This window comes from Glandiceps talaboti, chromosome 20, assembly GCF_964340395.1.
Source record: "Glandiceps talaboti chromosome 20, keGlaTala1.1, whole genome shotgun sequence".
NCBI lineage: Eukaryota > Metazoa > Hemichordata > Enteropneusta > Spengelidae > Glandiceps > Glandiceps talaboti.
In genome coordinates, this window is record NC_135568.1 from 436,600 (window position 1) to 454,680 (window position 18,081).

At 35.9% G+C, this 18,081-nt stretch overlaps 2 protein-coding genes across 2 annotated transcripts in view; both read right to left on the minus strand.

The window, feature by feature from the left end:
• Positions 1 to 6,796: 6,796 nt before the first annotated feature.
• LOC144450892 (uncharacterized) lies at positions 6,797 to 9,113 on the minus strand. Its single transcript, XM_078141639.1, has 2 exons — positions 8,391 to 9,113; positions 6,797 to 7,757 (listed from the first exon to the last, which is right to left on the minus strand). Exon 1 carries the CDS (start codon positions 9,108 to 9,110, stop codon positions 8,406 to 8,408), a length of 705 nt encoding a protein of 234 aa, XP_077997765.1. The 5' UTR covers positions 9,111 to 9,113; the 3' UTR covers positions 6,797 to 7,757; positions 8,391 to 8,405.
• Positions 9,114 to 16,292: 7,179 nt separating this feature from the next.
• LOC144450934 (uncharacterized) overlaps positions 16,293 to 18,081 on the minus strand; it is a 45,609-nt gene continuing 43,820 nt past the window's right edge. The window contains exons 12-13 of the mRNA XM_078141694.1: positions 17,563 to 17,635; positions 16,293 to 17,094 (exon numbers count right to left, since the gene is read on the minus strand). Coding sequence (XP_077997820.1) covers positions 17,024 to 17,094; positions 17,563 to 17,635 — 144 coding nt within the window. The 3' untranslated portion in view covers positions 16,293 to 17,023. The remainder of the gene's footprint in view (positions 17,095 to 17,562; positions 17,636 to 18,081) is intronic.

Below are 18,081 nucleotides of genomic sequence, written 5' to 3' on the forward strand. Positions count from 1 at the left end.
GGGGAAATTGCTTTCTTATATACATACTAGATATTCCCCTACTCCCCCTTTTTTTTAAAGTTATCCAGATTCTTTCCATGTAGTCATTTATAACGTAAGATATTTCCATTTACAAAATTCAGTGTTTGACTAGAACAATTATTCAGTGGGTGATTTTTGTTTGTTTGTTTGTTTGTGTCTGGTTTGTTGTGAAAACGGAATCTTAAAGGATAAGATTTTAAACACGGGCATTATCAATATCTCTGGTGTGCATAGAAACCAAATCATGAAGTAAATGATTTGCAATATTTTCGTATATTACAGTATTTTTCAAAGCATACAATTCATTCTTTTTCCATCTCACTAGTAGCCATAAGTAACAAGAACAAGTGGCCTAGGTCATGTGATTATCACATGATTGTCATGTGATCCGATTGATGCCACCATAGGTGAAGTCAAAGCAGATGGCATAACAGAAAAGTGAAATGTCGTGTCTTGATCATGTGATCATCATGTGATAAGTTGATTCTACCATAGGTGAAGACTCAAACTAGACATGGCGTAAAAGTGAAATGTTTTACATTGATCATGTAATGGTCATGTGATCAAGTTAGGGCCACCACAAGTGAAGTCCAACTAGATGTTGATCAGTGTATCTGTCATGAGAAATGAAATGAATTTACAAACATTATACCAATTTCTACAACTAGTTGTCAGCTTTATGTTTTGTCTTGTTTGTTTGTTTATTACCCAGAATTCACTGGCTTTTATCTCTTACCTATTTAGTACCATGTTATTTCTTTGTATACCCTATTCACCATATTACCTTCTAGAAACCAAAAAAAACAACTTATATGTAATATTTCCTTTATATTCAGGAGACAGTATTGAGTAGTTTTGGTAGCAAAGACTCTTTCAGACTTTCAGCAAAATCAAAAAAATTATACAATTCAACCTCATTACTTGTTCTTTGTTTGTGTGTTTGTTTTTGTTTTGTTTTTTGTAGTAAAAAAGTAATACGTCAGTTAAAAAGATAAAAACCTGAAAAAAAATTTAAATGTATCAAAATTCTTTGACTTTGATGCCAGTAATTTGAGTTGTTAAAATTCCATTCTTGCCTAAAAAGTTTGGCATGGCCAGTAATGTTGATATAGCATCATAGTTGCTATGGTAGTAAGCTGAGAGTGCCTTGACAGGAGACGATTTCAATGAACAGCGCCCTCTGGTGATGTAATGTAGGTGTATCAGTTTTAAAGAATAGCACCATCTAGTGGTATTATTTAATTTGGTGTAGATCAGTTAAATAGACAGTTTTATCATGGATATTTGTGAATTTTCAACGTCATTTGAACATTAGAGTTGACTCAATATGATATTGAAGTAGATTCTAGCAAATACAAACTGGTTCCACGGCCATGTCATTGTGAATGACAGATTGCATTGTTAGAGGGCGCTGTTCAATAGAAGATATATATTACTTGAAATGTAAAATATGTAGATGTATATATTGGATTAACTGCTACAGTTTGGTTTGTGTAATGTTAATGGTAATCGTTATTTTAGTGGATGGTTGTAATTTATTGCGTTGATTTGCATATATTGTGAGATGTATAACATACAAGATTCCTTTCTCAAACAAAATGTATTGTGTGTTTCCATTATTTACAAATTCCGGTCAGCTTTCCATGATTCCTTCAAGTTTAATTCAAATTTTGTTAGAGTGATTGTAAGCTTCCCAGGGTTGTTTTGCATTTAAAATCTTGGAAATAATATATAGAAAACCAGTGTCTTGCAAAAACGGAGAACAATTTAAAAAAAAAAAAATTATTTGTAAAATAAGAGACTTGTCAACTAATATTGAAGTTGCCTTTAATGTGACTAACTCTTACATGATAATAGAAAACAAATATGAGATGTTAGATGACATTAATGTCTTAAGAGACAGCAATTTAAGGGACGTACATTTTATGATGCTGTTAATTAGCTTCCTAACTCTAAGACTAACAGTCCCCTAGCTTCCTAACTCTAAGACTAACAGTCCCCTAGCTTCCTAACTCTAAGACAAACAATCTCCTAGCTTCCTAACTCTAAGACTAACAGTCCCCTAGCTTCCTAACTCTAAGACTAACAGTCGCCTAGCTTCCTAACTCTAAGACTAACAGTCCCCTAGCTTCCTAACTCTAAGACTAACAGTCCCCTAGCTTCCTAACTCTAAGACTAACAGTCCCCTAGCTTCCTAGTTCTAAGACTAACAGTCGCCTAACTTCCTAACTCTAAGACTAACAGTCCCCTAGCTTCCTAACTCTAAGACTAACAGTCCCCTAGCTTCCTAACTCTAAGACTAACAGTCCCCTAGCTTCCTAACTCTAAGACTAACAGTCGCCTAGCTTCCTAACTCTAAGACTAACAGTCCCCTAGCTTCCTAACTCTAAGACTAACAGTCCCCTAGCTTCCTACTTCTAAGACTAACAGTCCCCTAGCTTCCTGTAAATGATATTTATGTTTGATTTAACTAGTGTTAGAATTGTTGTCACACAAATAAACAAGAAATTCAATAAAACACACACACACACACACACATACATACATACATACATACATACATACATACATACATACACACACACACACACACACAGACACACACACACACATACACACACACACACACACACACATACACACACACACACACACACACACACACATAAAGTTTATTGTACAGAAAGCATAGGGATCTAAGTATAATACAAATCTTGCCAAATCACCACCTCCAGATATCTGTAAATGATTCTTGCCAGATCACCACCTTCAGATATCTGTAAATAATTCTTCCAAGAATTTTGTTTTAGGAAAATGCATAATCTTATCTGTTCTGAATAAAAACCTAGAAAGACCTTTGAAAATTACTTTATTGTGAGAAGATGATTATGTACACAATGAAATTGCTGTAAATATCCACAAGGGAAAGGAATCTTGTATACAAACCAAGTACATCAGAATTTGAAATAGTGTTAGGGTTTTAGTTGATGAAGAATATTGTGAAAAGAGCCTCATCCAGCTGAGTAATATTGATAAAAGTTTGATGCAACTGGTGAAAAAACGTGTGTTAGCTTGAGTAAAGTGAGCCAAGAGAAGATTTCATGCAAAGAGAAATTAGGTATTAAAGACAATAAGATAACTGGTGTAAAAACAACAGCAGGTCCCTCTGAATGATGTGATGCCTTCATCAGTTTGTTTATATCTGTATAACTTTCAGTTAATAAACTTTAATGCAACAGTTATAACATGTAGTGTTGTAATCAGTAAACAGAGTTATGGGATCCAGGATTACCTGGTGTTTATACTTTAATAAGTTAACAACATTAATTACATTTTGTATGTCTTTGCATGAACCTTGTCTCATTCATCATTGCTATGAGTAAGCAAACACACTGGTGTTATTCTATCAGTTGTAATAAGTAATAAATTGTGATAGTGGGTGTAACATGATTAAATACTATGTCACAGAAATTTGCCTTTTTTGCCTGCTATGTACGTAGGTAAATTTAACATTCACACAGTTGCTTCCTTGCTTGTTAAAATTTAGAGTAATTCTGATCAATTTTAATCTAAATTTGAATTGATTTAATGTCAAACTCAGTGTTCAAAGTATGGATCTATTTATGTCCAGGTATCATGGTTTATTACTTAAACTGGTAGTGAATGAACTTACAAACCACAGTGTTTGTTGATAATATTTGCCTGGGTGTGGCTCATCATAATTTTCATTATTAAATCGTAACAGTATTTTAAATTTATCTGTATGTTTACATGACACTCCTGAATACATGTATGTTTATGTCATTGTTATGAAGTAAATTGTAGTGAAAACTCGATCCAGTAACAGGGTTGTACTCAGCCTTGCAATAGATAGTGATAACAGGTGCTAATGTGAGATGTATTATGCAAATTATAAATTTGCATATAGCATTCCTTGTCTGTAATATCCTTACAAACATTTGATGGTTCTGTTTTCCAACATTTCAGCAAGAAATGTTTACAACACTGTCGTGTGAGAAGCGTTGTAAGTGTGGATGACTATATACAAATAGGCCTAATGCGGAGGAGTTCAACTCTATTCCCATCCCTCACTTAACACTAAACCAACCTCCTTAGTTTCGATATAAATGTGTGTCTATTTAGTATTATACAATCAGCCCACTCTTCTGCATTGTTGTACTCATGAATGTGCAGCCAATGATTATTATTACTTTGGCATAACAAGTGACAGGAATTAAAACGACCTATTGTGTGACTGAGCTGTGCCATGAACCTGTGTACAACAGGTGTGAATCACAGTTGTATGTATGTGAGAGCAGTTGTCATTAAGTACATTATTCAGGAGTGTAAATGTGAGATGTCAATTTGTTGTATGTGTTGTTAGTTTTATAATTAAAACTGAACTTAGGCTGAATGTTTACAGGAATAGTGATTTGAGACTGAGTATGGTCATTACTCTCATGGTTAAACAAATGTAACTTTATATATCATCAAATTGGTCTTTTTCACAACATTCCAGAAATCACTAGCCTCTTGTCAAAAATAACATGGATAAAAATTGTATGAAGTGAAATTGCTAGGTATGTAAAACCACAACAATTGAAGTGTATAGATCACCAGCAATTTTACACATCCTGGCAGATTTAACATTATCCAAAAGTGAAAGACCGCAAAGTCTTTGGAAAGAAATTATTAAGACACTGATTGGCTTAAAGTTTATGTAAATTACAACTGAACACATGCTGATTGGCTAACAGTTTATTTTGGTATTAAGTATGCTGATTGGCCAACAGTTTATTTTGATGTTAAGGTAAACCATGCTGATTGGCCAACAGTTTATTTTAATATTAGGTAACCGATGTTGATTGGCTAACAGTTTATTTTAACATTAGGTAACCACTGCTGATTGGCCAACAGTTTATTTTGATAACATGGTAAACCATGCTGATTGGCTAACAGTTTGCTATTATAACAAACAAGTTTTGGGTTTGTTTTCAATTTATTCAAGTAACTCATCAGTATTTACAAGGTTACATTTCTAAACTGTTCTATCATAACAAACAAAATGATATTGGTGATCAATCTAAGTGATATTGGTATTCTTATAGGCCATTTAATTTCACTAAAAAGTGTTATATTTGTAACGTTAATCCTTGAAAAATTTTAAGGCACAAAAATAGAGTTTTTTCTTCCTTTGTCTACTACATATAAAAGATATCAGAAGACAACATTTATCAACCTTTGAAGTTATTGTGAAATATAACAATTTGGAGAAAAAGTTACATTTTGGAATGCAAAAGAAGAGAAATGACGACACTCAGTATAAATAGAATGAATTGGTTTGTTGGAATTTTGTAAGCCTACACTTTATCTTCTGTAGCAAAGTTTCACACAGTTTTTTCTTTTTTTTTAAATAAACAGGTTTAATATATTTAGAGCTTTCTCCAGTATCAAAGTGCCAGTAATTAATATTTACAGAATATCTTCAGATATTTATAATTACCATTAGCATCTAAACTATTGAATTATTTTAATGCATGCAAATATTTGATTACTTTGAGACTAAAAAAAAAATTTAAAAACACAGGTCAGTATCAATTGGTGATTTCATGGCCAGTATTTTAATAAGATTGAAATCACTCGTACACATTTACCTTTTTGAATCGAATGTCAGATTTATGCAAATATGATTTGTTATACCTGAGCCTATTAAATAGTAGTTAAAATAGAACTATTAGCAGAACTTATTACACTCACTGCACTAGGTAGGCATATTTAATATAAGTAAACTAGGGTGCCATTGATTTGCATATTAAGTAATGATTTGTTTGGTATCTTATAACCCAGGTGGAATGTGTGAAACTTTGATACAGAATATTTTTTACGAACAGTACTCAGAAAAAGAAATACTAACATTCACCCCTAATTCTATGTAAAATAGAGTAATCCAATGGTAAGATTTGGATGGGTTATTCCAAGTTACTACATGTTTTAGGGGTATTTAGTAGTTGCTGAACATTGTCTTTTGAAAGTAGTCTAGCATCTTATGTAGCCTTGAACTTGAAGAGTTTCTAATTTAAGAATGAATTTATACATAAGAAATATTTCTATAATTCTGAAATCAGTTTTATAGTGAGCATAATGGAATCTAATTTGAAGGTGTATATTTTTATAAGGTTTACAATGAACTAGACCTGTATGTAGTTGGAGACAGTTAGTTGAAAAATGTTGGCAGTTAGTCACATGACTACTGAACGTTTTGTGCATGGCAATTTGAGTGAAATAAATTAGAACTTGGTTTTGCTGGATACAGATTTTGTGTCAGTTTTATTATGTGTGTGTGTATGTATGTATGTGTGTGTGTATGTATGTGTGTATGTATGTATGTATGTATGTATGTACGTATGTATGTATGTCTGTATGTATGTATGTATGTATGTATGTATGTGTATATGCATAGTATGTATCATTCTCTCTTTCTCTACCTTCCGACCTACCTACCGGTACTTACCTATCCATCCATCTATCTATCTAAGCAAACAAAATCTGATTGCCAATTAGTATCGTATGACAATTTATCGAATGCCTAAACATATATACAAATACATGCAAGTCTTCATCACAGCCATGGCCGTGCCCATAGCAACAACCCAGCAACAGTATCTATTGCATAGAGAAGAAGTTTATGCTACAATGGCAGTGGCAGAAAACAAACAAGATGTTATCAGTGTCTGAAATGTGTTTATGTAAATAATCACAAAACTTGTAAACAGGAAGTCAGGGCATCACCTTAGTAACTCAGGAGTTGTAGCAATACTAAGTGAGCTATACTTTCTACAGAACTGTTCAAATTTTATCTTATACATTACAGATAATCATAAAAAGAAAACTGTAAGTAGCATTTTATTTATTAATTATTTCATTAGTCCCCGCCGGACTAAGTCCAGGACGGGGACTTGTGGATTGGGTTCCGTCCGTCCGTCCGTCCGTCCGTCCGTCCGTCCAGAGCCATTTCTTGGAGACTATGGCATACAGATGCACGTCAATTTGTTTCATGATATGATCCAATATGGCTGCCTAGCAGCCATTTTGTTTGTGAATTTTCCCTGTCCAAAGCCATAACTCAGACATGCTTGAACAGATCTCATTCAAAGTTGGTATTAGGACAGTGTTCTATGACATACATGTGCATATTCATTGTTGTCGTGATACAATCCAATATGGCTGCCTGGCAGCCATTTTGTTTGTGAATTTTCCATGTCCAAAGCCATAACTCAGACATGCTTGAACAGATCTCATTCAAAGTTGGTATTAGGACAGTGTTCTATGACATACATGTGCATATCCATTTTCGTCGTGATGCAATCTGATATGGCTGCCTGCCATTCTCAATGACTTGTTATAGAAAAATCAAATAAATAAACTGGTGTATTTAGGCTAGAATACACTGTCAATGCAAATAAATTTTCTTAAACATTAATGTATGATACAATGAAATATATGAAGAAAGTAATCTCTGTCTCTCTCTCCCTTTCTCAATATTTTCGAAACCATATAATTCACAGATAATTTCAAAGTCTTGGTGATTAGATACTGTGAAGTTTGCTATGCTGGGAGTCCTTTTAGTTGATTGGTCAGCTGGATGGATGGGTGGTTGATAGATTAGTGAATGTGTCGAGTAGAGAGTGTGATTCATTGTCTTGGACACATTTGACAAGCTTGCATCTTTTCATTCCCTGTCAAAAAAGATCAAAAATAAAAACTAGAATCAAACTTTATCAAGAACAAATATATTTGTTATCAGTATCTTAGCTTGAATCTCAATTTACTGTGACTTTACAGTTGAAACAGGGTCGATGCAACATTTCACAATTGAAAACATTAAAATCATCAAGTCAATGTGTAATGTTATTATCAGTAGGAAAGTAAACAATCGAAAACATTAAAATCATCAAGTCAATGTGTAATGTTAATATCAGTAGGAAAGTAAACTATTGAAGACATTAAAATCATAAAGTCAATTTGTAATCAATTCAGTAGAAGCATGGCAGTATAAGGGCAGTCTCACCTTATACATCCATGGTAGAAGCCTTTTCCTACTGCATTGTAAAAGAATAGCAATATATGGTTATCACTTTTCATTGTGATTGGGTAAAGGGTTGTGCTGTGCGTTGTGTCTTTGTTATTGTTAGTTTGAGTGACAATGTATCTGTCTTCATATAAAAACACCATCATGTCCCAGCAGTGAAACACCACAAAAACCCTGTTTCCACTGTACTAAAGTGTACGTCTCATGTTGGTTTGTGGTGCCAGGAGAACGAGTGACACACATGTGCCTAACATACACTAGATAATTATCATAAACTTACCTTTTCCAGGAAGCTTCATTTGAGATAGATGATTTGCTTGGATCCACCACAATGTTTTATGACCTCTGACCCAATTTTCCATATTGGAAATTCTATGCCCATATGTGGAGAGGCCAAAGGAAGGATATGATACATCTTTTCATGAAGATAGATATCATGTGGAGAGGGTGGTTGTAAATCACACAGAATTCCACAGGTATATCGCAAGTTGTGAAGTTGACTTGTCCTATGTTCTTCAACGTAACCAAAAAGCTCTGCCAGGAAGTAGAATGGATTTGTATCATTCACCGGCTCTATTGAGACTTTTATGAGACGTTGTTCGAGTAAATGATCAACAACTTCTATTGTGCATGAGAATTGGCCATCTATCACAAACGTGCCAACATTACGGTAGATTCGGAAATACTGGCACACTTCAAGGCATCTTGTCATCAGTTTGCGGTGAATGATGTCAGGTTTGAAGAAACCAAAGTCAAAATAAAACGTCTGATGTGGATTTCTTGGACAAAAAAGAAACTCTGTCGGTCGGAGATACAGCGGTCTGGCATCTGGTACGAAATACTCTTCATTGTTAGATGGAGATTTTTCAATCAAGACAATAAAATTGTACTCCTTCAGAAGCGCTACCAATACATCAACATAGTCAACTGATAGGTTTTGAAGGATACTGGTCAGGAGGGCATGATGGATAATGCCATGTGATTTAAAACGGTTGGACATATCAATAAGATGAGGATCACTCTCACTTAAAGTTAAAATAGCCAGGATGGCTTTGACAGCCTTGATCAGAACTACTGGGTTGAAAACAACAAAATTTGAGAGAACAGGATGATTTGTCCTGTGAATCACCTCACCACAGTGATCCAGATAACCCAGCATGTCTAATGCATCTTGTCGTTTTACAACATCACTAGCTTTCAACATCTTTTCAAGTACACTATCCAAGGGTACGATAGTGGATGTGTGGTCATCTTTTCTCATTTGGGCAGGGTTACATAGGTTACTTAAGTTTCCTCCTTTTGATGTGAAAAGGTGATTGTAAACACTGTACCATCTTATAGGAGTTCTGGGCATCTTATTCCTTAAAGAGAGTACTTTATTCTTCAACGTCTTCAGTAGATTATTTACATCCGGGCATCGTTCTTCCCATTTCAAGTTATCAATAACAAATAACGGTGCATCAGTTTTCGAATTTATGGCTAGTCGGTGACAATATATGGAACCAATGTCACACGTAGAGTTTGTACCATGTAGTTTCTTCTTGAGATACCAAGATATATTAGAAATAGTGCAAAGTGGGACACTATCTCTATGTGTTCCAACAAGGAATGTTACAGATTGCGGATTTGAGCTGTGTGTCAAAATTGAATGCAGCCAGAATATCAACCTATCCAGCTCCTTATCCCTGTCGTCTATGTTTTGGAATTTTCTGAGATCAAACAGTAATAGGAATATGCTATATGTCGGTATTAACACCTGATGGGTCTGGTAGTATAGGTCATCCCCATAGAAATCAGTCAGCTTCACAGTTACAGGAAAAGGCTCTCTGCCCATTTTGTGGTACATGGTGACATGCATAGCAATTTGATCAATAGGCATGGCTTCATTGAAAATCAGTTGTCGGTAAAGTTCAATCATTAGAACAGTCAGGAAGGATAGTATAGCAACTGCAGATTGGATACAGTAATCTGTTGGCAACTGCCAGCCAATCAAATGCCCACAGTATCCACCAATAGCAATTGTTAATGGAAGATACCAAAGACCAGAAAAGTGCCAAATAACATTCAGTCTGGCACCACATGGTAGAGCTGAATTAGCGAAGAAACTTTGCACGAAACCTGCTACCAAAAGAGTTCCAAGATCAGTATTAGAGTATTGTATTATGGGAATGAAGAGAAGACAAAATGCAGTCATCAACTTGGTCTTGGCTGACCATTCAGCTCTTACTTTTTGGAAGATAATACATGCTGCAGCACCTATGAATCCCCCGAAAATGACAGCTATCTTCTGACCTGATGAGCACGCAGACATTTGTACACATGCACCTCTTGTGTCATCAGCAGTTTCATTTGGTGCTAACATACCACAAAATGCAATGATTACACCAAAATGAAGACTTGACTTTGCAAACACACCATACATGAACCCAAACGACGCAAGAAACAGAATAAACACAACATAGGTTTTTAGGTTTGCTGCATCACCATTTTGGAGAATGTTGTGACTAATGAGTAAGACTGGATCGACTGTTACCAAGTACAAAGACAGACAACTAGATACCATATATGTAGTTACGGGACCATAAATATATGATCCAACAAATAGACCTGTCAGAAAGACTAAGGCAGCAATATTTCTATTAAATGTGTTCCGGTCACTAAGGTACATCAACCATACAATGAAACCTAAGCAAAATATACCAAGATAATACTTCAGTTCCCAGTTATTTAAACCTTGTAATTCTATTTCTTCCTTAGCTCTGGTATCTGCTATTTTCTTTGCCACATACTTTAGTAGTCTATCTTCGTACTTACAGTAACCTTCAGGGATACCACAAAAGTTTGCATCCACTTCAGCCAGGTTAACTTCCATTTCACATTTATTCCTGTCCTCAAAAGGCTCTACATTTTTTCTGGTAAGATTCCTCCATAGAGTTGTTTTACCAGACCCAGTATCTCCAAGTATCATGACATTAATTCTGTCTGACTCGATATGCCCGTCCGTTTTTGCTTCATGGTAATGGGCTTTGGCATCATCAATTTCAGAATCAGACAGATCACTTACAGTAAAAAAGCGTGCTCGTTTGAACTTGGACTTGTTCTTTTGTTCATCTGCCATCATCATAGATTTTTTTTATAGCTCTTCAATCTGTGAACATTTAAGATATGATACCGTGTTTAAAGACTGGGTTTCGTACGTACATACATACATACATACATACATACATACATACATACATACATACATACACACACACACGCATACATACATACATACATACATACATACATACATACATACATACATACATTTGCACATACATACATACATACATACATACATACATACATACATACATATGAACATACATACATACATGCATACATACATACATACATACATACATACATACATGCATGCATGCATGCATGCACGCATGCACGCGCGCGCGCACGCACGCACACACACACACACACACACATACATACATACATACATACATACATACATACATTACTGAAATCATTAATTATGCTAATTCTTCATTAATATTCATAGAATGTTTACCAAAACTTAATCAGTTTTACTATTGTACTATTATTTACTATTTACTATTAACTTTTAAGTCAGGATAAATCTCAGTACGGGAGTGTAACCCTCTTATATATATATACCAGTATTATTGTAGCTGTAATTTTTGTGTTCATATCACTTGTCACTTGTTACTCCACCCACACCCACTCCTTCCCCTTAACCTCTGTACTCATGCTTGACATTCTTTCTGTTGATGACTTTTAAATGTGTCAAGCTAGTGACTCACATACAAGAAACAAAGCATTTTTAGTGTTTACATCATGTTTATGCAAAGTGTTAAAGATTGGTATGTCATTTGTTATGCTATGTCTTATGTGGCATGTTGTTCAATTATAGCCAACCATAACCTAGGATAAAAACCATTCAAATGCCAGGGTTAAGTTTAATTTGAATACTAATGCAAATCGGAAATCCTAACGGACCAATCAAGTCCCTTTCTTATCTGAATGAGCAAAGTGAACATCATCTAAATGAGATGTTCTAAAATTCTTTGTCACGGTAGTCACATGTACCAGGACAGAGTTCGTCATTGGAAATCTGCACAGAATTAGAAGTCTCCTCTAAATTCCATGCTTAAACCACAGACAATACTTGTCTGTGCTTAAACATAATGGCTATAAATCATCTAGATGTATCACAATCAGCCGCAATAACCACCGCGGAATATTAAATGTGAAGCTAAAACTAAAGGTACCACACATCAGGGTGGAAGACTTGGCACTGATGTATGGAATGAACAGAAGCCAGCCATCACTAAGTTAATACCTCACCTCAGTAAAACAACCATTGTTCAATCACTCGTTCACCAACATGGCATCATTGTAAACAAGAGCCTCTCTTTAATGGCACCATCCAAGATGCACCGCCAAGACAAACATTGAAATTGCTGTCATTCCACTTATGCTATAGAGTGGTTGCTGGCATTCAAAATGCTGTCATTCCACTTATGCTATACAGCGGCAGCTGTCATTCCACTTGTTTACATACTGTAAATGCTGTCATTCCACTTTCAAAGTTTTCAAAATGCAAAGCCTTCAAAATGCTGTCATTCCACTTATGCCAGAGTGGTTGCGGTCATTCTACTTGTTTAATAGTGCAGAGGGTGTCATTCAACTAACTGAATGTAATAATGGGTGTCATTCCACTGTTTACATCCTATAAATGCTGTCATTCCAGTTTCAAAGCATTCAAATGCTGTTATTCCACTTATGCTATACAGCGGCGGCTGTCATTCCACTTGTTGATCAGTGCAGAGTATGTCACTCAACTAACTGAACGTAGAAATGGGTGTCATTTCACTGTTTACATACTGTAAATGCTGTCATTTGGGTTGTCATTCGTTTTAGGGTCACCCAAGTATCCCATCCCATCGAGCTCTATACATTTGAAAGTTGTTACTGTAAAAGTGTAAGCTAAGTAAAAACCGACTTGGCGGAGTGGGTTATTTTTTGTCCAACCCTCATCGTCCAAATTTGTTAACCAGTTTACCACAATGTGAACCACTTTGGCAAGTATGCCATAGCTGACGTTCAGAATGTTCGCAAATTGGATAATTGACGAATAACTTACAGGATTACTAAACAAAGATATAATGGCAGTACTTACCCATTGCATTGGTCGTGTTCTTCACAGACGTTTAACTGAGTAATAGTTAACGATAATTTGCACAATAGAACTAACAATGGACATACATCGTCCGTCTTTATATACTAACGATTTCTTGTCAAATTAGTAATGTATATCACTCGAAGTTGACCTCAGGAAGACTTCTTGTCGTTGTATACAGTTACTTAGTAATACATTAGTTTAAGTATGTCATATATGGTCATGAATACAAAATGACGTAATGTATTTCATGTCTGTCTCGGTTTACCGGAGGTCACAGCTTAATGATGTCATGTTTATTGCCATGACCATTTAAAACGTCGTTTAATACTTAGCTATGATAGCAAGTTTTTCATTTGTCAAGATTCTATTCGTTCCGTCCATTTGGCTAACTTCTACCAGAATCTGACTTCGATATTGCTAGTAGCAAGTTTATAACGGAAATACAGAAATTGTACCTTTCCACTGAAAAGTACCTTTCGGTATAAGAATAAACGTCATATATCATAAACGCTGTAAACAGACTGCTGAATAACACGGATGTCGATTATTGGAACAGTCATGGTGAGAAAAATTTATTTAGATAAAATGACGGTTCCAAACAAAGTAGAGTGGCAGACGTATCGGAAACAATACTTCAGGGACTTTTTCCTGAAATAAATTATGTGGGTATCATTGTGTGTACGCCACGGCACGTGTTAACACTTCCGGGTCTAGGACATTTCCTACAAGTGTGTCATAATTATATTACACATTTGGTAGCGACATCCGCACAAATGAACTCTGTGGAATTGATTACGAACAATTTTTTTAAGGCCCAGTAAACATTTGCTTCCACACTTTTCATTAAATCTGACGACACATTTGTCATCGCACACAAATATACGGCGCTTTACATTGCCGACACATCACATGAACGGTCATGACCACTTTTCTCCGGCATTCTACCGAATTACATACAAATTACAACGTTCGGAAGCACCACCCATCATTTGTCATCTCACATACGTATTCCCAAGCATTGTAGCAAGCATTTCTGTCAAGTTACAGTAGTAATACATGTACTCGTGTACAGTAGCTGTGACGCGGGAGCTGTGATAGCCAAGATAGTCACATGAATATGAGTAGCAAGCGTAACCATAAGTGCCATAGCCACAATATCATAATATATGTGTCAGGCATAGTACAGACAGACAGACTGACAGACAGACAGACAGACAGACAGACACACACACACACACACACGCACGCACGCACGCACGCACGCACGCACACACACACACACACACACACAGACTGTCTGTCTGCCATATTCTTTGTGGGTCTGCATATCTATCTGTCTGTCTGCATGTATTGACCGATCGCCGAGATTGATTGACAGATTCCATTGACCAATCAAAGAGCGTACTTTTGCCATGCGCACTGACACGTGTCACAGCCTACGACAAACAAAAGAATTTGTCGTAGGTGAGCCCACAAATTTGAATGCCAGGACTTCCCAGGACTTCCCCTACTTTACGTAATCTTTGTTGACAAAATGGTAAAGCGCTGTGCATGGGGCCTCTGCACGTCAGACAGCAGGTATCCTTCTCGTTTGGTGGGTGGTGTATATTTTGTACCTTTTCCTAAGCCCAAATCGAATTTGGAAAAATGTAAACGGTGGATCGTATTATGTGGCCGGCCAGCCCATCAACTCAGCGTTGAGAAGATCGACCATCATATCTACGTCTGCTCAAAGGTAATTACCAAGGTTTATATGTAATATGTATCACAACCACAAGTTTGCAATGTCCTTTCAATGCTTGTTGAAATTTGCGAAGCATTTTTGTACGTCTGTACGGCAATTGTAAGCACGGCAGCGGTACGGGTTTGTCGGCATTGGTCCCGGTACGTACTCGCTGCGCACTGTGTCGTCTGCCGTGTCGTCAACTTTTTTGGCGCGTTGAAATTTACGGAATTGAAATACATTTCCCTTTTCTCTTTCGATATGTAAGCAGAATTACTCCGACAAACCCTGGCATGAAAAAGAACCCATTGAAGATGTGATTGCCAGCACATAGATGTTTAATTGTTGGCCATCTTGCTTGTCATTGTATGTATGTTGCGCTATAAGCTTACTGGCCACGAAAACTCCGCATTGTTTTGATTGGGGTTTTCACCATATGTACGAGATCTAGGATGACTATACATACTGTATCTATAGTCATCAAAATACATACATACATACATACATACATACATACATACATACAAACATACATACTGTATGTATGTATGTATGTATGTATGTATGTATGTATGTATGTATGTATGTATGTATGTATGTATGTATGTATGTATGTATGTATGTATGTATGTATGTATGTATGTATGTATGTATGTATGTATGTATGTATGTGTGTGTGTGTGTGTGTGTGCGTGCGTGCGCGCGCGCGTTCGTGCGTGCGTGTGTATGTGTGTGTATGTATGTATGTATGTGTGTGTAGATGTATGTATGTATGTATGTATGTATGTATGTATGCATGTATGCGTGTGTGCGCGCGCATGCATTGTATACCTGCCCCCCTCCCTCTCTCTCTCTCTCTCTCTCGCTCTCGCTCTCTCTCTCTCTGATTTGCCTAAGATATATACATATATTATAATTGATTACATAATGTGATTGTTTATCGATTGATCGATTTGCTTCGATCCATTCATTCATTCATTCATTCATTCATTCATTCATTCATTCATTCATTGATTGTTATATTGATTTGTATATTGACTGACTGACTGGCTGGCTAACTGACTGACTGACTGACTGACTGACTGACTGACTGACTGACTGACTGACTGACTGACTGACTGACTGACTGACTGATTGATCGATTATTTCTATTATTCTGAAGTTAGCCAAACAAGATTCTCATGCCAATGTTCTTGTGACCTCCGAAGTGTGATTTCAATCATAGTTTGGTTTATTCAAATAACGTCCACTAGACAAATAATAATAACAATACAATACTGTCATTTGATACCCTTTAAGACTTGGACGACAAACATAACAAAACGTGAATGTGATAACGTTTACTTCCATAAGTATATTGTTTTGTAAATCCAGATTGCAGGGCTACAGAATCATATTCTAGATGTTTGTTCAGATTGCTGGGCCACAGAATCAGTATTCTAGAAGTTTAATAAACGACAGTTTGGGTTGTTAGCAAAAGTTCCAAACACATTTGCAAAGTTTCTTCAGTCAAACAAAAATATACGTATTTCAATCAGCTATGAAAATGCTGACAGAAAAAAACCCAGATGAAAACGAAGTCCCTTGTACTCTCACAAAACCAAACCTCAATAACTACATAACAGTTTACTAATTTAAAACATTGAATGACAAGGTAATGTAAAATATTTATGTGTAAGTGACATCAGATATCAACATCATGAACAGAAACTATGGTAACTTTACAGTATAGAACATCAGTGGGGCGCCCTCTCACATGAACATAGCAGAATCTGTTGTTTATTGAAAATAATACTGGATGACACCAGGGAGGTTATACCACTCAAGATTTGTCTCTCTTGTCTGTAACATGAGAAACAGACATTCGTATTGTCTCACAGCAAATTAGCAGTTCCATGTGTATCTTTAATAATTCTGTATTGTACAACATCTTCCGGTCCAATGTCGACTTCTATCATCGTAATTTTAATTTTAATTATTTTCTGAGCTACGATGGAAACTCTGTCTCTTCTATTTCGCCAATTGAGTCTTGCTCTGATGACTGTCGACGAGTCATTGCTATAGTCAAAAAAAGAAAAGAAAATTAAACATAAATGTGTTATTGCTATTCTTGTAGTATAGTATGGGGTTACTCAAGGAAACCAGTATAGTATGGGGTTACTAAAGGAAACCAGTATAGTATGGGGTTACTAAGGGAAACCAGATGGTCGATATTTTGATAGATACACTGAAGGTGAAATTTGAAAATATGTATAAAACATAGTTGTGACGTATCAATTTTTTAAATAAATTTGATTGTGCAACATTGTACAGGCAATATGACTATACATTATAGACATTACACATTCTGTCACATTTCCCTCTCAGTCCAACAGCCTGTCCAGTCAACTGCAAAATTCAAATTCAAGTTACCACATTCACTTTCGAAATGCAATATTTTTGGTTCTTTTGGTTATTTTCTGACACCAAAGTCCACCATTATTCCATACCTTTAACAACATGAAAGAATTATTGAACACAACTTACATGGCCTCTCAGTAGATACCATGATCGGAGGAATAGGAGTTACTTTCCGTCTTCTGGTTACAGCTATTTTAGACTGCAATTACAATAAAATCCTAGTTATGACAAGAAATGTGTGAACATGACCATAATAACAAGTGTTACCATATGAATACTAATCTCAGTTACCCAGATTCTCACCGCTGGAGCCCTACCACAACACCACCCAGACAAGACAGTCTGGGTAACCGAGACTATGCAAATATATGAGAGTAGATTGGTTGAGAAACCAAAGACTGGGTTTGCTGAGAACTCAGTTATGCAACAGTTATCCTGAAATCGTGATGTGTTCAGTGATTAAACTGTGGTGACTCACTCAATGATACGACAAAGGAAACTATTCAACTAATGGGGAAATTCATTGAATTATCGATTACTTAGATAATTATTACTACATATTAATCAAACACCATGCTACTACCATGGTTACAGCTATACTACATATAATATCAGTGAAAGATATTGGCTCTATTCATTGTGGAC

Excerpts from the sequence above, each read along its gene's own strand:
- LOC144450892 (XM_078141639.1), bottom strand. The coding sequence starts at position 9,110 with ATGTCCAACCGTTTTAAATCACATGGCATTATCCATCATGCCCTCCTG.